The following is a 20,452-nucleotide window of genomic DNA, read 5'->3' on the forward strand; positions in this document are numbered from 1 at the left end:
GATCGGCTGCCCGGATGTAAACCCGAATGGTGTTTTGTTATTGGACGTAGTGTTGTCCCGATACCAATATTTTGGTCCCGTTACCAAAATGTATTTCGATACTTTTCGGTACTTTTCGATACTTTTTTAAATAAAGAGGACCACAAACAATTACATTATTGGCTTCATTTCAACAAAAAAAATCTTACGGTACATTAAACATATGTTTCTTATTGCAAGTTTGACCTTAAATAAAATAGTGAACATACAAGACAACTTGTCTTTTAGTAGTAAGTAAGCAAACAAAGGCTCCTAATTTAGCTGCTGACGTATGCAGTAACATATTGTGCTATTTATCATTCTATTATTTTGTCCAAATTATTAAGTACATATGGTAGAAAATGAATTATTAATCTACTTGTTCATTTACTGTTAATATCTGCTTACTTTCTCTTTTAACATGTTCTAGTTACACTTCTGTTAAACTGTAATAATCACTTATTCTTCTGTTGTTTGGATGCTTTACATTAGTTTTGGATGATACCACAAATTTGGGTATCAATTCCGATACCAAGTAGTTATAGGATCATACATTGGTCATATTCAAAGTCTTCATGTGTCCAGGGACATATTTCCTGAGTTTATAAACATAGTATAAAGATTTTTTAAATGAAAGAAGATGTTGTGATGCTAAAAAATATTGATGTAATCATAGTAGTATCGACTAGATACGCTCCTGTATTTGGTATCATTACAGTGGATGTCAGGTGTAGATCCACCCATGGCATTACTGGCATTCAGTAATGACGCCGGTGAGCTATTGTGTGTAGTGAAGCATGTTTAGCGATTCCTCATCCTGCAAGTATGATATTTGTAAGAAACATACTTTATTTGTTGCCATAGAGGCAAGAATTAGTGATTTAGAAGTAGCTAAAACACTGCAGACTGTGAATGGACTTTAGCCTCTAGCTAGCTAGCCGTGTCTTAAAGCACCTCTTCCTGAGGGCGTTTCAGTGTTATAACTTCACCTTCATCTTTAGTTTTTAAGCCAAAATGCGTACGTTCTCCCTTTTCTGTCTACACACTGTGTCTGCTTGTAAGTACTCCGCACATGCTCCTCTGGCAGGCGCTGTGGTGAGAAAACAAAATACACCTGGGCCCCTGGAGAGGGGGTGCAGACCGAGGCCAAGGGGAAAAAACCTCATAACCATAGCACACATAAGCATGTGTGTAAGAGGGAAAATCAAACTTCAAAGAACACAAAGGACATTAAAGACATTAAAAGAGCAGAGCTGATGCAACCAGCCATTTCTACATACAGCTACAAAATAAAAAAAACATATACACTGTGGTGGCCTCTGCGGTGTTCCACACCATCGTCTGCTGGGGTGGGGGAGCATGGCCAGAGACAGGAGCAGACTCAACAAAGCAACCAAGAGAGCTGACTCCACCCTCGGCCAGTGTCCAGTCTGGATGGATGAGCGCCATTTCATGGGCGGTGTTAATTATGTGCCTCCACTTCGATTATGTATTTTCCCTGCCAGCCATGTTGTAGTTTTTAGTGCATCCATGGCGAGTCTACTGACAGACAGACGTCTGAACTGTCCGCCACTTTGTATTACAAATAGCAACAGCGGAGGAAGCATGTGCACGTATGAGCCAGTCTGCCCCACAACTAAAGGACAGAGTAGAAGAAGGAACATCCATCCCTCCATTTTCTACCGCTTGTCCCTTTTGGGGGGTGCTGGAGCCTATCTCAGCTGCATTCGGGCGGAAGGTGGGGTACACCCTGGACAAGTCACCACCTCATCACAGGGCCAACACAGATAGACAGACAACATTCACACTCACATTAACACACTAGGGACAATTTAGTGTTGCCAATCAACCTATCCCCAGGTGCATGTTTTTGGAGGTGGGAGGAAGCCGGAGTACCCGGAGGGAACCCACGCAATCACGGGGAGAACATACAAACTCCACACAGAAAGATCCCGAGCCATGGATTGAACTCAGGACGACTCGGGAACTTCGTATTGTGAGGCACATGCACTAACCCCTGTTCCACCATGCTGTCTAAGAAGGAACATATTGACTAAAAAATCGGACTACAATGGCGGACTTGCGCAAAGCACTTCCAGTAAATTTGTACCATATATAGAGATATCCTCTGACATCACAACTGGGAAAAACTTCACAAATTGGGTAATTACTAAGGGTGTAACGGTACACAAAAATTTCGGTGCGGTACGTACCTCGGTTTAGAGGTCACGGTTCGGTTCATTTTCGGTACAGTAAGAAAACAACAAAATATAAATGTTTTGGTTATTTATTTACCAAATTTGTAAACAATGGCATAACATACATACACACACAGGGTCCATTGCCAGGATTAATGTGGTCAACATATATAAAATAAAAACTAAATAAGATAAGGCTCAGGATGGTTTCTTAACAAAACCTTTCTACATATAAAGTGCTTTTTTTGATTGATTGATTGAGACTTTTATTAGTAGATTGCACAGTACCGTACATATTCCGTACAATTGACCACTAAATGGTAACACCCCAATAAGTTTTTCAACTTGTTTAAGTCGGGGTTCACGTTAATCAACATTAAACTGCCTCAAGTTGTTGCTCAGATTAAATAAAATGACAAAACTTTTCTTTTACATATAAAAAGTGCAACATTAAACAGTTTCAAGTCAACTCAGCCTCAGATTACATTTTCTTTCCCCCCCAGCCTGGCCAACTTGGCAGTAAGAGGATATATGGGCTTATTGTTCTTCCACCATAGAAGTGGGTCAAAATCTAGTTTCTAATGCATTATGGTCTTAAATCTGCTGCTATAAAAACATTTGTTATTGCTTTAGCCCTGCCTGACTCGCCGAGGAGAGGCTGCTTGAATGCGGTGGGGAGCTGTTTGCTCGTCTTTCTCTTCGTTGAAGCGATGTTCACTTGGGGGTGGTGACGCTTCAAATGGGTTAGCATGTTTGACGTGTTGGCAGAAGCATACCCTACCGCTGCTGAACAATGTCGGCAAACCTCCGTCCTCCATTGTTGTATCGCACCGCGCAGCCGAAGTGTTCCCAAACGGGAGATCTTAACGAGGCAGGAGGGTCTTCCAGCTCTGGCTTTTATATGTTGTAGTAGCCCGGTCGTTGCTAGCATGCCGTGTGTTGTGCCACGGTGTGCATTGTTTACCCAACGCTACTTAATATATCCTTGTGGAAACTCGTTCGGTACACCTCCGAACCGAACCGAATCCCCCGTACAGAAACGGTTCAATATAAATACACGTACCGTTACACACTTAGTAATTACCAAATGGCTCGTTTGGTGGAAGTATGAAGGAAGGCAAGATTGTTTTATAAATAGCTCTGCAATGCCTCCATGGTTTGATTGAACATTTTTGGGACTTATTCAGATGACACAAAAGCAGGTACCAATAGGTAAGAAAAGTTTATTTTGCATAATAGGTCCCCTTTAAGCACATGCTGTGTGTGAGGTATAAATGACATCACCATCCACACCAGCACTGAACTGCTCGTCAAACTGCAGAGGGTCCAGGCAGCTGAATAATCAGTTTCTGCAGCGTTGTTTTAAATTAACTCTCCCAGCTGTCTCCTCACCTGGTCAGCTGACACTGTCATTTGGGGTGATGAAGAGGGTGTAAGGGTCATCATCAGGGCCGCTCGTAATGGAGGGGTGGAGTGAAAGCAGTAATGATTGTGATAGTGCCGCCAGGTGTTGAGCCGAACTGGGGATGAGCAGCTAGGACTAGTGAGCTGAACCTGTTAGAAAACAATATACTTCATTCACCATACCCAGCATTGGATAAGTTTCTTTAAGGCAGGGGTGTCAAACTCATTTTAGATCGGGGGCCACATGGAGAAAAATCGCGGCACAATAACTTCAAAATAAAGACAAATTCAGATTGTTTTCTTTGTTTAATAATAGAACAAGCACATTCTGAAATTGTACAAATCATAATGTTATTGTTTTTGTTTTTTACAATTACCTGTTGCGGTTATTAGTATACCGTATTTTTCGGACTATAAGTCGCAGTTTTTTTCCTAGTTTGGCCGGGGGTGCGACTTATGTGTGAAATTATTAACACATTACCGTAAAATATCAAATAATATTATTTAGCTCATTCACGTAAGAGCTTAGACGTATAAGATTTCATGGGATTTAGCGATTAGGAGTGACAGATTGTTTGGTAAACGTATAACACGTTCTATATGTTATAGTTATTTGAATGACTCTTACCATAATATGTTACGTTAACATACCAGGCACGTTCTCAGTTGGTTATTTATGCGTCATATAACGTACACTTATTCAGCCTGTTCACTATTCTTTATTTATTTTAAATTGCCTTTCAAATGTCTATTCTTGGTGTTGGGTTTTATCAAATAAATGTCCCCAAAAAATGCGACTTATATATGTTTTTTCCCTTCTTTATTATGCATTTTCGGCCGGTGTGACTTATACCCTGGAGCGACTTATAGTCCGAAAAATACGGTATATACTTTATTTGTCGTTATTTATATTTTCTGAATAAATTATGTGATAATGTTCAACTCATTGATGTTAATTTCCAATCTATCAAGATAAAGAAATAACATCAAAATCAAATTACAGTATGTTATATATTTGGTTTGATCATTTTCCTTGACTGATGTACTAACATCATGTGGTTTATTTTGTACATATGTAGCATCATCTACAAAGATACAAATAATTGCTATTGTGACATCCAGTGGACACATTTAGTACAGCTGTTTCTTTCATTCAAAAATTTCAGGTTCAATTTTATACTTAGCAAACTCATCCGCGGGCCGGATAAAACCTGTCCGCGGGCCTGATCCGGCTCTCGGGTCGTACGTTTGACACCCCTGCTCATTCTTTTTCACTCTTCTTTCCGCAAAGGGGCTTTTTGCCACCTTTACTCAGATGCCTAGAGGGCGCTCACTGACCAATGTGTTTAAAGCATTATATTCCACCCCCTTACGGCTTTTAGGACGTGACAACATAAACTACGCTGTACCTAACACATGCATTAGCTGTGTGTGCCGTTAACTAAGGATAGCTATTTAGCTAGCTAACATTAGCTAACAACACACACATTAGCTTTGTGTGTCTAAACTAAGCTAAAACAACAATTATTGGATGATATCAGCTTGCATCTAAAATTTACGATACAAACAGTCTTCCAATAAGCACTGGTCTTTTGGTATATTCTTGTATTTTAGTCAAGGCATTTACAAGAGATAAACATGGTAGGCTATAGGTTACTGGGAGCTAGCGGCTACACAACGGCTAAGCACACAATAGCACACAAGCTAGACATACATAATAAGTGTACTTAATTGAACAATATTGCAGTCTAAAACAACACATTTGTCACTTTAAACAAGTATCAAATAATTATAGTTACATGTTACGTACACATACGTTTCCAAGGCAGTATTCAGTAACAAACCTGTCCAAATAATTCAACTTATTGCTTTATAATTTTAACTGAATTAATTATTTGTCGCCAAAAACAATTACCACTCTACTTAAAATTTAAACACAGCATAAGTCTGTCATAAGGTTATTGTTTGTTATACTTACCATTGTTATCTCAGTAATTTCACTTGACCAAGTCTTTTCTAACATTCCAAACTACAAAAATAATAAAAGTATGTACTATGACTCCTGCTGGTATCGTATCGGATTAATGTCAATTACCTAAGGCTTCAATATCGCAATCCTATCAGAAAGCAAAAAAGTTGTATTAAGACACCCCAAATAATAATGATAGGTCTGTGCGCCTCCTCACTTTAAAAAGCAGGTGTGATCTGATTTTTGTGTGTGATGTGCAACACAAAATATAGATGTTTTTTCCCCATGAGGAATTATAATTTATTAGAAATTAAAAATAAAAATAACTGGACGGCAATGGAAAGTGGAAGTGAGTAGTAGAAAGAAAGCAGGAATTCGAGGAAGAAAATCACAGGGTAAAAACAAATATTGAACTCCATCCAATGCGTCATTTGGGGTTGGTAGGTCTATTTCTGTTGTTTGGATAGAGACAGGCATTTCCCTGTTCCCAATCTGTATTCTCAGTTAAGCAGGCCATGGTCTGTACTTACTGTAACACTGTCATTAATCCTCTCTTGTCTCTCACAATTGGGGCCGGCTCTACTTGGGGGCAAGTGAATGTCTTGCCCACTTAAATCAAAATGTTTGAAGTTGAGAAAGTACATTTTCATATACCCACAAAATGTACTGTGTTTTCCGGACCATAGGGCGCACCGGATTATAAGGCGCACTGCTGATGAGCGGGTCTAGTCAGGACTATTTTCATACAAAAGGTGCACCGGATTAAAGGGGTCATATTTATTTATTTTTTTCTAAATGTAAAACACTTCCTTGTGGTCTACATAACATGTAATGGTGGTTCTTTGGTCAAAATGTTGCATAGATTAAATTTTACAGATCATCTTCAAGCCGCTTTCTGACAGGATGCGCCGTTTTGTGGGCGGTCTTATTAACGTGGCTCACCTTAGGCAGCGTCTTTTCTCCATCATCTTTGTTGCAGCGGTGTAGCGTGCAAGGACGTGTGAAAAACCGTCCGACCGGAACTCTCTAATAACTAAAGTTTCTTGGGTGAATAATATGAACTCACTACACCGGTATGTTTTAGCCCTTTAATTATTTTTTTTCATGTATTTATTTATTTCAGGCAATGACATAAAAAAGTACAAAGTTGACAACACTTAATAATATAAATTAATATAGTGCAAAAGGTAATATATAGTATGTAATGCATGATTGTCCAGTTTTGCCTGAAAGGGAGTGGGAAGAAGATAATTTATTTAATCCCACCACCAGTTCTCCATTCAGTGATTATTCACATGAGTTTCACTCTTACTTTGTTCAAGGATTATAATACAGATGTTGTATCATAGTGGCATTACCACAGGTAACAATAATTATTACACTGTAACAATAATTTGTATCAACAATGTAGGAATAATGAATATACCAACAATGGCAATAGACAAAATGCCAACAATGGTAATAGACAACATAGCAATAATGGTAAGGAAACATTGAGCACATGTTAACACTTTGAGACAGAGTACAGCAGCAGGTCAAATTAAAGACCCTCATCTCTATATTTGAACCAGACCCCATGTTTGTATAGTAGTTTAAATCGATTATAGTTTGGCATTGATTGTGTTGTAAGTCCAGTTTGTTCCATAGTTTTACTCCGCATACAGACACACAAAAACGTTTACGAGTGGTTTGAGCTCTCGGCAATAAGAAATATCCAAAGCCTCTCAAGTTATGAGCCTGCACTCGTCTTATAAAAAAGCTTTCATGGCGAGTTTTCTGACAGATATAAGTAAGAACTTTATACTACTTTATATTAGAAATGGCAACAGTGGAGGGTGAATGTCTCATAAAAAGAAGATAGAGAAAAAGAAGAAGCTCATCGACAACAGTGTCGCCACGGACGACAAAGGCGGACTCGTGCAACTTTTCAGGTCTTATGCAGATCCCAAATACAGATCAGCAGGTCCCAGAAGGTAAGAAACGTTGCTTTTGCATAATATTGGGAAACAAAACTTTATATACACACCATAATAATACTTGTATGTTGAAGCACAGTACAATCCATCAAGCGGTGCGGCTTCATAGCTTACCAAAGTCGTACTAAAACATTTTGATAGATATTTGAGCGCCGTGTGTAATGTTCTATATTTTCAATGGAACATATAACATTTTGGTGTTGTTTACTTGAGTCATATTGCAGTCTACACGTATCTCTTATGTGTGACTGCCATCATATTGCAGTCTACATGTATCTCTTATGTGTGACTGCCATCTACTTGTCACACTTATCATTTCACCATGTACTAAATAAAATAGCTTTGAGGTCGGTAAGCACAACCAAAATGATTCCGTACATTAGGCGCACCGGGTTATAAGGCACACTGACGAGTTTTGAAAAAATGAAAGGATTTTAAGTGCGCCTTATATTCCTAAAAATATGGTATGTATGTCAATTTGACAAAATTATCCACAATAGCGGAGAATTCCGCTGAAAAAGGGACACGCTACAACACTTGCATATTGTCATCTTCCCTCTGTTCTGTTCATCACCCGTGTCAGGCTCTGCGAGTCTGCCCGCACACAGACACACACACAACCCTCCTCTCAGCCCTCAGTAAACCTACGTCAATGAATAAAAACGAGACGAAAAGTTGTCAGAAACAAAATCCAATCATATTTAATTTTGTCTTGTAAATGAGTGGGACCCATTTCGGAATATATCCAATCGCAGTTCTTTATTAGTGTACAATTCTGAGATGAGGAAGCGAAATTTCTCACTGGCAGCGCCAAAACAAAAGTGTGGATTTAACATGTTCCTGTAACGGTACAGCGGGAAAGGAGACGGCACTCAGACAGGGACGTCACTTAGCTTGCAGCGTATTTACTTGTACAAAGGAATGATTATGTGTAACTAATCCAAAGATGTGTGTTGAGACTATGTGAAGCAATTATCTGTTGAGTGTTACTGGGTGGTGTCGGAGGTGCGTGTTGAGGCAGATGCGAAATCCAGGAAGGGCAAGGCAGGCTCGGAGGTCCAAGGACAGGCAAGTGGTCAGGGGCTGGAGCAAGGCGTCGTCATCCGGGGGCAGGTGAAAGGTCGAGATCCGGAAAGGCAGCAGGAAGGGGATCCGGGGAGACGAGACCCACAGCTCAAAACCAGGGAATGACGCAAAGCTGCTGGATGACGACACAGGACAAGACACGATGAGCACAAAGGAGATGAAACACAAAGAGCGAAGAAGCACATAGGCGAGGAAAGCTGGAGACGTGTGAGGCTTACTGTACTAGTACAGGCCGCTACGTTCTGGCACTGGAATGCAGGACACGCTGGCTTAAGAAGGCAGGGGAGCTTTTATCAGCGTCAGGTGTGTTGATTGTAGTGTAGTTCAGGAGAGGAACGCACGGGGGCGTGTCTAGTGGTGTGCTCAGAGGAGTGCACAGCAGAATGTGTGGCGGTAGGTGTTTGCACATAATTCGCAGAGATTGGTTGAATCTGCGTGAATTGGCGTGATCGCAAATTAATGGAGGGACTTTTAAGTAGGGCCCTCATTTATAGGACAACTGTCTTATAGTACAAGGAAGTAAGTAAGTGTCATGATCTGTGGTCTGGATCATGTTTTTTTGTTATTTTCTGTTAGTTTAAGACTCCATAGTTCCTGTTTTTGTGCATACTGGTTTGCTTTAGTTTCCATGAAGACTGATTAGTTTCACCTGCCTCGTGTGTTCGGGACACGCACCTGCTCTAATCAGAGACTATTATTTAAGCCTGTCTTTACAGTTAGTCGTCCTGGCGTCATTGATTGTTTCATGCTTAGTTCATGCTGCTCGTTTCTTGCCACAGAAAGTTTTGTTTGTTTCATGTCCATAGTTTAGGCTAAGTGTTAGCGTATGTTTCCTGCTTTAAGTTTTATGTCCCTTAGCCTCTCGTGCAATCGGCACACTTTCCTTTTGTTTTAGTTCCTGATTTTTGTCCTGTGTAGGATTTATTAATTAATAAATATGTTCCTACCTTCAAGTCCTGTCCGAAATAGTCAGTTTGCGTCCTGAGAACAAACCTCGCAGTAAGCTGCGAAGACCCCCCCGTTATGACAGTAAGTAAGTACATTTTATCTATAAAGCGCTTTTCGCAGATATAATCACAATGCGCTGTACAAAACATAGGTGAAGTAAAACAGCAATTCAATTAAAACAACAGGGGCAACACCGTGAAAAGGATACAAAGTGGATTAAAATTGATAGTTAAAAAGTGCATTAACTAAAAGCTTTACTGAAAAGAGAAGTCTTTAAATGTTTTTTTTTTAAGTTTCAACACAGTCAAGATGACGGAGGGACTGGTGCAAATTGATCCAGAGTCTGGGAGCTATAGCCTGGAATGCCAGGTCTCCACGGGTTTTTAAACGAGTTTTGGAATCTTTAGAAGACCCTGGCCTGAAGACTGCAGGTTGCGCCCTGAAGAGTAGGGGCATAGCAAGTCAGTGATGTACTAAGGGGCCCCACCATGCAATGCACCGAATGTCAGGTGTCATGTTCTGTGGTCATGTTTTGTATTGTTATTTTCTGGTTGTTTAAGACTCTTTTAGTTCCTGTTTACGCTCCCTTGTTTGGTCACCATGTCAACTTATTAGTTTCACGTGTCTCATGTGTTGGACTCCCGCACCTGTTTTTAATCATGAAGAGACTATTTAAGTCTGTAGTTGCCAGGTAGTCGGCCTGGCGACATTACTCTTGATACTCTTTATGATACTCTGTTCCTTGCTTTGTGCTACTCTGTTTACTCTGACCATGCCATAGTTCATGCTGCTCATTTCATGATCGTTTCACGTCACAGTAAGTGTAGTTTTGTTTCATGTCCATAGTTTCTGCCCATGTGTTAGTTTTGTTACCTGTGCCAAGTTTTTGTTCCTCCGCAGTGAGCGCCTTTTGTTTGTACCCTTTTGTAGCTTTAGAGTTAAAATTAAATCATGTATTTACCTGCAAGCCTTGTCCGGTCAAATCCATTTGCGTCTCGGGAAAGCAATTCACGCAGTAAGCTGCGAAATAGTCCACACCTTGACATCAGGACTAACATTTTAAACTTAATGCGAAATTTAACTCAAAGCCAATGAAGACTGGATAAAATGGGGGTAATATGGGCTGTTCTGGGTGCACCGGTCAAGAGTCTGGCAGCTGCATTTTGTACAGTCTGAAGTCTCTTTAGCGTTGACTAGCGAATTTCAATAGTCAATACGAGATGAAATGAACGCGTGAATGATCATTTCCAGATCCAATTTGGTGCTAATATGTTCAGAACATGTTAGCAGCATGTTGGGTGTACAGTACTCGACCTGTGAGACATGCAGACAAACCAGACATCTTAAAAACTTACAGTACTGTAAAATAATACTGTATGCATGTATGTTGTTTTTACAGGGTACAGTGTGCGGACAGCCATGTCCAGAGGGGAGATTTGGTCCAAACTGTTCTCAAGAATGTCAGTGTCACAACAATGGATTATGTTTTTCATCCAGTGGACAGTGTCTTTGCAGCCCTGGGTACACAGGAGAACGGTAAGAGGTGTCTTTCATTGGAATACAAGAAAACAATGTAGCTTTTTAAGAAATGTGAACCTTCATCATATTCAGACTAACAATTGTCCACATCCATAAAATCCCCCAATTTCCCTGAGGGTTCACCTTTTCCATAACAGAAAATAATCCCTATTATTTTCACATTTCTCAACTTTATTCCTAAATTCAAACCTTCAGGTAATTTAGGAAGCTATTCATTTTCCACATTCCAAAATCAATAATTCAACATTTTCTGTAACCGGAATTCTTTTAGAATTTAAGAATGTTTACATCACATAGGAATGGGCGATATGGCCTACAATCAATATTGCAATACACTCAAAGTTCAATACAACGCTGTTGTTTGGGTCCATAAAATACAGATCACGTTATTTCCGACTATATAGAAATCCTTATTTTTCACCCTTTTCTTTTCGAAAAAGTTATTCGCGTAGCTCGGCTGCCGAAACCTGCTTGGTGGATAGTGAAGTGTGAAGTGATGTGAATGATGGCTTGTGTCACAGAATGGGGCGGGCACTATCCACCAGTTGGTTTGGATATCACTAGGCTGATATAGTGTTGTTTTTATTTAGTTTTTCTTTTAATTCCTTCTTTTTGGAGACTTTCATAAAGATTTACTGGGTATGTTTGTATATACACGAGAATTTTTGGTAAAAAAAACCAACATAATTGACTCTGGTGGAAAAATACGGGTGGAAATTCGGGGTCTAAAGGCACGATCGCGTTTTATAGAACGTTGCGTTATATGGGACCGCGCTATATCAAACTTTAGTGTACATATTGCAGCCTCATGCACTAATGCTATATATCACAATATATTATTTGGCATATCAATTTCAAAATGGGTTACAAAGGCTCCTAATTTAGCTGCTGACATATGCGGTAACATATGCATCATTTCCAGTTGTATTATTTTCTCAAAACTTTTATCAATCTACCTGTTAATTTACTGTTAATATCTGGTTACTTTCTCTTGTAACATGGTTTTATCTACACTTCTGTAAAATGTAATAGGCACTTATTCTTTTGTTGTTTGATACTTTACATTAGATTGGATGATACTATAAATGTGGGTATCTGTCATGATCTGTGGTCTGGATCATGTTTTTGTTATTTTCTGTTAGTTTTAAGACTCCATTAGTTCCTGTTTTTGTACATCCTTGTTTGTTTTAGTTTCCATGCCAACTTATTAGTTTCGCCTGCCTCATGTGTTCGGGACACGCACCTGCTCTAATCAAGAGACTATTATTTAAGGCTGTTGCACAGTTTCATACTTGTTTCATGCTTAGTTCATGATGCTCGTTCCATGTCCTATTCCAAGTTTTTTGCTAGTTATTTGTTTCATGCCACAGTAAGTTTTTTTGTTCTATGTCCATAGTTCAGGCTAAGTGTTAGCGTATGTTTCCTGCGTTATGTTTTATGTTCCTAAGCCTCTCGTGCAATCGGCACGCTTTCCTTTTGTTTTAGTTCCTGTCTTTTGTCCTGTGTAGGATTAATTAATTAAAAAATATGTTCCTACCTTCAAGTCCTGTCCGGAATAGTCCGTTTGCTTCCTTGGAGAACAAACCTCGCAGTAAGTTGCGAGGCCCCCGTCTTGACAGTATCGATCCAATGCCAAGTAGTTACAGGGGCAGTATCGGTGATACTTCAAATTTTCAACATCTTTGACTGATTACTATGAGTAGGTTGGCGGTGCAACAATATCAAATACATATTTGAATTATCTCCATATTCCCGTTTAATTACATAGTAAAATATTTTGAGCAAAATAAATTCAATAGTGCAAAATAAGTCAGCATAAGCAAAAACCACTATTGGCTCTGATTTAAATACTTTGGTTTTTGCCCCCAAAGCCCTCCTGTGTCCCGTTGATTATTTTCTGGTTTGTAAACAATAACAAAAATGACAAAAAAATGATTTTTGTGACAAAAATATTGATCTAATCACTGTAGAAACGACTATGGTGTGAAACGATAAACCAATGTGATCGGATATCCGGCTTGACAAGTTAACGTTTCGACTGCGTCCCCTAGCAACCACCTCAATCGATAAAGAATCAGCTGTGAATCTTTAGATTAATGGAATGTAAATACAGGGACTGTTGGCAGTTTATCTTTAAAACAACACAAGAGCAAGAGCTTCCCGCAAAATGTACACAAGATACGTGGCTGCTGTGCGGCAGGACCATGGTACACAACTGAGCTTTGCCGTCCGTCAATACCCACCAGTGGGCATCTGTGACTTGGCTTGACTTCTGGAAAAGACGACAGTTTTGCCTTGCAGAATGACTACTTTGTTTATTTTGTAGTACGCAACAACACAGTAGCAACAACAACCCTGGCAATTTGTGCACACATACTTCTACTTCATCGCCTGCTAACCACTCCCCTGCTCCTCGCGACGCCCGTGCCAGGCCCAGATGACAAAGGTCCCCAAGTAGCTGTCCAGGATATGCCTGTAATATGACTCTTTGAATTTGGACCTCCAGAATCAGCATGTCTCCATCCATTCGAGTCAACAGGGTGAAATTACATCTGAAAACTATTGCCAAGTTGACTTCATTTGTAAGATATGCAGAACAGCAATTTGGTGGAGGAGGAATTATGGTGTGGGGTTGTTTTTCAGGAGTTGGGCTTGGTCCCTTAGTTCCAGTGAAAGGAACTTTGAATGCTCCAGGATACCAAAACATTTTGGACAATTCAATGCTCCCAACTTTGTGGGAACAGTTTGGAGTGGGCCCCTTCCTCTTCCAACATGACTGTGCACAAAGCAAGGTCCATAAGGACATAGATGACAGAGTCTGGTGTGGATGAACTTGACTGGCCTGCACAGAGTCCGGACCTGAACCCGATCGAACTCCTTTGGGATGAATTAGAACGGAGACTGAGAGCCAGGCCTTCTCGACCAACATCAGTGTGTGACCTCACCAATGCGCCTTTGGAAGAATGGTTGAAAATTCCTGTAAACACACTCCGCAACCTTGTGGACAGCCTTCCCAGAGGAGTTAAAGCTGCAATAGCTGCAAAAGGTTGGCCGACATCATATTGAGCCCTATGAGTTAGGAATGGGATGGCACTTCAAGTTTTGGCAATATAGTGTATGTTCATCAGCAAGTTTTTTTTGGTCCATATCTAAAAATAATCATATTCAAGGATTCAAGGAGCTTTATTTGTTATGCCCGTACACATTTGCACATTTATTGCGTGTAGTTATGTTCTTTGTCTTTTTTCTTTATCTTTGCCTTTCAGAATCTTTGGAGATATATGTTGTCTTTTACACATTTGAAAATACCGGTGGCGGTTCTTGCGTTTCCCACCTAGGCCTTCAGTGATGTTCCACTTCAATGATTACCTCTCAAAATACCATAATTTATGTCCCCACATGACCATTGCTGGAGAAATACAATACAGCAACACATTTACGCACTACAACAGTGTACAAAACGGGTTATTTTCTGGCGCATTTAAAAATCAATAAACCCGCATCAGCTATTTAAACATATCTTATGTGGTACTGTCAAAATTTAAATTGCAAAAAACATATTAAACGTGAAAAAATAAAGAAATTAAATATTTGAACTCACAATTTGTAGCACCCATTCGACGCCGAATGGCAGGCATTTCTCCATTTTATCGCCGACCTCGTCTCTCAAGATGTAGTTTCTCTTAAGTATCCTTCTTGAAAATGGCCTTGCAAATATATATCTGCCATCTAATCAACATGTTGCTCTCCTTCTTTGTGAGTACCGGCGAGTTTTCTGTGGCTTTGTATTGCTCGTATGGCTCCTGTGGCACTTCCTGATTTCGCAAGTTGTAATTGGATACTCACTTGGGACTCCCAGGTGAGTATCCAATCACAGCGTAAGGCCAGCTAGAAGGCCTTACCAACAACAACTCGCGATCTGATTGGCTATCGCAATTGTCTATAGACTCTATGTGTCCGTTCACCTGCATTGTTGATTCTGAAGGCCCCGGGCAGATTTGGTACAGCATGGCAACATAAGCTAGCTGAATTCTGATTGGATACAAACTCTAACCTAAAAAACAACAGCACTGGAAGGAGCCTAATATGACATGAAGAGAATATGAATACTTTTATATATTTGGGGAAAGTACATAAAAATTTACGATCATGATTTCTGGTTATGTTAGGCCAGCAGAGAAGATGTACTTTCTCTTTAAATATCCTTCTTGAAAATGGCTTTGCAAGTACATGTGTTGTCTTGTCAAATCATAAAAGATACAGACGAGGCTTGTTGGCTAAATTCTTAAAGTTTACTCCACAGTGTGCTCATCAATAACATCCAGCTGTATGGCTACATTCAACAATCTAAACGGGGCTACTGTGGCATGCTGGGTAATAGAGTTCTTATGTTACCTAGCTCATAACATCACAATATATCTGCCTTAGGCCATCTAGAAGGCCTTACTGACAACAACTCCTGATCTGATTGGCTATTGCAACTGTCTGTCAAAATGTTTGTGTCCGTTCACTTAAAGTGCACGGACGCCCACATCGTTGATTCTGAAGGCCTCGGGCAAATTTGGTACAGCATGGTAACATAAGCTAGCTTAATTCTGATTGGATGAAAACTCTAAACTAAAAACAAACAACTCCTGATCTGATTGGCTATTGCAACTGTCTGTCAAAATGTTTGTGTCCGTTCACTTAAAGTGCACGGACGCCCACATCGTTGATTCTGAAGGCCTCGGGCAAATTTGGTACAGCATGGTAACATAAGCTAGCTTAATTCTGATTGGATGAAAACTCTAAACTAAAAACAACAGTGCTGGAAGGAGCATAATATGACATGAAGAGAATATGAATACTTTAAGATATTTATGGAAAGTAAATTAAAAATTACATTTATCTTTAATTATGATCATGATTTCTGGTTATGGTAGGCCAGCAGAGAAGGCCTTGCTGGCCCCGACGACACACCACTGCCTACTATGGTGTGTGTGTTGTGTAGTGGTTGCTGGTTGCAGGAGCTCTGCACTCTTGTGTATCCTCCTTTTGTGTTCTTGATGTTTCCCTCTGGTGTGTTTTTTGCCTTTTGGTTCGGCCCTTTTCGGGACTTCTGCTGTGCTTTTTGGTGCATTTTTGTGAACTTTCGGATCTGCCTGGAGGAGCCTTTTGGCCATGGCCATATTTGCACCAGAGACCAGCTGCTGGCTCTCTGCCACACCAGAGTCTGTGTTGAGACTGGAGGAGATGCGCAAGAAGAGCTGGGGCTGTGGAGCTAGCATTGAATTTAGGGATGGACGAGCTTCAAGAAGCTGAATGAGCATCTATTGGACACTTCAGAGTCAATCCGAAGACAATCCGTACGGATTGTTGCTCATCTGCGTGGACTGGACATTAGTGGGCAACCTAGGGTTGGCTCTCGTGGTTGCTTTTTTGGGTCTGTTCCTGCCTGTGGCTGTGCGGCCCACCACCCCAGCAGACAGTGGTGTGGAGCACTGCACAGACCACCGCGGTGTATATGGGTGTTGAAATTGTTTTTGTTTTGTTGTCTGTCTATGCATGGTGCAATTGTATGTGCGCAATACATATTATTTATTGCTATATTTTTGGTTCTTCGTTGCATTTTACTTTGTTGCTGTATGTAAAAGTGGTCCGCTGAAGTGGCAGCTGGATGCATCAGTTTGTGCTCTTTTAATGTCTTTTATTTAATTTGTGTTCTTTATTTTTCCCTCTTGATTTTTTTTTTTTTTTGCCTTATTTTTTATGTACTTTTTGTATCTGCACTGCAGCCACATAATTTTCCCATATATCCTGTTCTATCTCATCCTATTATATGTTTAGCTAGTACTTGTCCTCCAGTGTACATGCAAGCAAATTTTTTTAATTGCCACCATGGTGACTATTGGATTAGTGACTTGCAACTTGTTTCGCAGTGTAAAAAAATAAAACAAAATACCCGCTAGCTCGCTGGAGAGGACACTTTATTGCACTGAGGGCACCTTTATTCGTTTGTCGCTGTCAAATTTGTGGGACACCGCTAGAATGTGTTAAAACATGCATTATCACAATACGACGATAGTATTAAAAGCTCTATTGTCAGCCAAATGTGTATCATTTACGTAGTTTATTGTCTACAGCACGCAACTTCAAAATATTATTCTCACTTAGCATTTAGCACTCTGTACTTAATGCTATCTTGCTAGGTGATAGCATGCTAATTGTTAGCATTTTAGCCATTTTAGCCAGTAAAGCTGCAGTACGTCACAAATAGGTGCATGCTTGAATGTCACTTACGTTCAAATTAGCCACGATCATTGTGACCCGTCCGTCCTCTTCCGGGTTTAACCGTCAATGGAGGAAAAAAACTCTTGCTAGGCACTACTGTAGCATATAAACGGCTAGCAAACATGTTAGTATTTTAGCCAATATCTTTATATAAAATTGCAGACATAAAATTACTGTTATTTTTATAGATGTGTTATAGTTTCAAAAGGGTCATTTCTAGTTGATTACAGTTAAATTATTGCAACTTTTGGTGGTGCTGAAATAGTCTGAGTTAAAATGTTACCACAATAATGGCAACTCTTGCAGAATTTGCAAAATACTTTATTGTTTTATGTACTGTATACATGATTGTGAGAGATAAGAAGTATTTGTCGCTGTGAACAGCAGAGCCACAATTTGTGCATGACCTTTTCTTGCTCATGCATATATGCTTACAATATCAGCATTGATTAGTTGTTCATTCTAAGCCATTTTCTAAATATAATTTAGCATACTTATGAATTGTTTTGTATTGTTCAATAATAACAGGAATATTCAAATGTATATTAAAAATTTCAATACAAAAACACTTCCTAAATTTTTTTTTTAATTTTTTTATTTTTATTTTTTATTTTTTTTTGCTGCAGCTGTTACATATACTGTAATATTGTACATGGTAAATGGGATTTGTTATATATTGTATATATTATATAAAAATATAATATAAAATGATATTATAATATATCAGTATATATTATATACTGTATATATAATATGTAAATATTACATATATGTTATATTTTATATTGCTACTATGGTACATTTTTAGTCTAGTTAATACTTTCATTATCCTTTCCATCCTTTGAAACTGAGCTACTGTGTGGAACAATTTCCCTTTTGGATCAATAAACTTTGTCTAAGTCTAAGTATAACCATGTAGATTTGGAGTGTAACTGTGCATCATAATCATGGTTCAGTTGGTCCGGTGCAGTTTTTCGGTACAGTTAACATAAGAATGAATTGTAAAATTAAACATAAAAAAAACTGCTGACAAGCCATTCTTCAATCAATTCAATTATCGAATAAAAACGAAAAATTCATTTAAGAAAATGAAAAATATGAAATAATATGTAATAGTTTGCAACGAGGTGTCTCAACATTTTCCCTTTCACTCAATGTGTACAGTGCATCCGGAAAGTATTCGCAGCGCTTCATGTTTTCCACATTGGTATCTTACTACCATATTCCAAAGTGGAATAAATTAATTTTTGTCCTCCAAATTCTACAGACAATACCCAATAATGACAATGTGAAAACGTTTTTTTGGGTTTTTTTTAAACATTTTTGCAAATTTATTAAAAATAAAAAAAATCACATATACAGTACAGTAGTGAGTATTCACAGCCTTTGCTCAATACATTGGTGATGCACCTTAGGTAGCAATTACAGCCTCAAGTCTTTTTGAATACATTGCCACAACTTGGCACACCTATCTTTGGGCAGTTTCGCCTATTCCTCTTTGCTCATTCCTCTTTGTAGCGCCTGTCAAGCTCCATCAGATTGGCTAGGAAGCGTTGCTTTTCATCCAGGATGTCTCTGTACATTGCTGCATTCATCTTTCCCACCATCCTCCGTGGTATTGGCCTGGTGATGAGCGGGGCCTGGTTTCCTCCAAACATGACGCCTGGCATCCACGCCAGAGAGTTCAATCTTTGTTTGAGGACAACAATGGATTTATTCCATTTTGGAATAAGGCTGTAACACAGGGGTGTCAAACTAATTTTAGATTGGGGGCCACATGGAGAAAAATCGTCTCCCAAGTGGTAAAATCACGGCACGATAACTTAAAAACAAAGACAACTTCAGATTGTTTTCCTTGTTTAGAAATAGCACATTCTGAAAATATACAAATCATAATGTTGTTGCGGTTACTAGTATTCTATCTTTATTTGTCCTTATTTATATTTTCTGAATAAACTATGTGATAATGTTCATCTGTCAACTCATTGGTGTTAATTTTCAATCCATCAAGATAAAAAAATAATATCAAAATCAAATTACAGGATGTTATTTATGTAGTTTGCTCATTTTCCTCGACTGGTGCACTAACATCATGTGGTTTCTTTTTTTTTTTACATATGTAGCATCATCTACAAAGATACAAATAATTGCTATTGCGACATCTAGTGGACACATTCAGAACAGCAGTTTCTTTCATTCCAAAATTTTGGCTCATTTTTATACTTAGCAAATTCAATCCGAAAGCCGGATAAAACCTGTGCGACACTCCTGCTGTAACATAACAAAATATTTTTCGGATGCACTGTATGTGAAAATCGGTATGTCTCTAATGCAGTTGTTCTTAACCTTGTTGGAGGTACCGAACCCCACCAGTTTCATATGCGCATTCTCCGAACCCTTCTTTAATGAAAAATAAAATGTTTTTTTTTTCAAATTCAAGACGAAGTTATATGTTTTTGGTAACACTTTAGTATGGGGAACATATTCTAAGGAACAAAGACTTAATTTAGAGTTTTTTGGACACTAGGGGAACATATTCTGAGTAACAAAGACTTAATTTAGAGTTTTTTGGACACTAGAGGAACATATTCTAAGTAACAAAGACTTAATTTAGAGTTATTTGGTTAGGGTTAGGGTTAGAGGGTTAAGGCCAGGGTTAGAGGGTTAGGCTTATAATAAGGCCATGCCGAATAAGGCATTAATAAGTACTTAATAATGACTAGTTAAGAGCCAATGTGTTACTAATTTGCATGTTAATAAGCAACTAATTAATGGTGAATATGTTCCCCATACTAAAGTGTTACCATGTAATTTTTTACTGGTGCACAGAATGAACCGTGCATGAACATCACCTTGTTCAAACAACAAAACCAACACAGTGCATAAACTCACAACAAATTACACACCTGCAAATCAGTCTGACTTCTGCTGTTGCCGTATCCGTAATACGCCGATAGGGAGAAGTTTTTATTTACACGATGAGTCGGGTGTGTCTTGACCTCCGCCAAACCCCTGAGCCCGACTCATCGAACCCCTAGGGTTCG

General features: G+C 39.1%; 1 protein-coding gene across 1 annotated transcript in view; it reads left to right on the plus strand.

The window, feature by feature from the left end:
* Window positions 1-20,452, plus strand: part of megf10 (multiple EGF-like-domains 10) — a 122,677-nt gene that overhangs the window by 44,843 nt on the left and 57,382 nt on the right. The window contains exon 8 of the mRNA XM_061980720.2: window positions 10,999-11,135. Within this exon, the coding sequence (XP_061836704.2) occupies window positions 10,999-11,135 (137 nt within the window). The remainder of the gene's footprint in view (window positions 1-10,998; window positions 11,136-20,452) is intronic.

This window comes from Nerophis lumbriciformis, linkage group LG20 (genome assembly GCF_033978685.3).
Source record: "Nerophis lumbriciformis linkage group LG20, RoL_Nlum_v2.1, whole genome shotgun sequence".
Classification (NCBI taxonomy): domain Eukaryota; kingdom Metazoa; phylum Chordata; class Actinopteri; order Syngnathiformes; family Syngnathidae; genus Nerophis; species Nerophis lumbriciformis.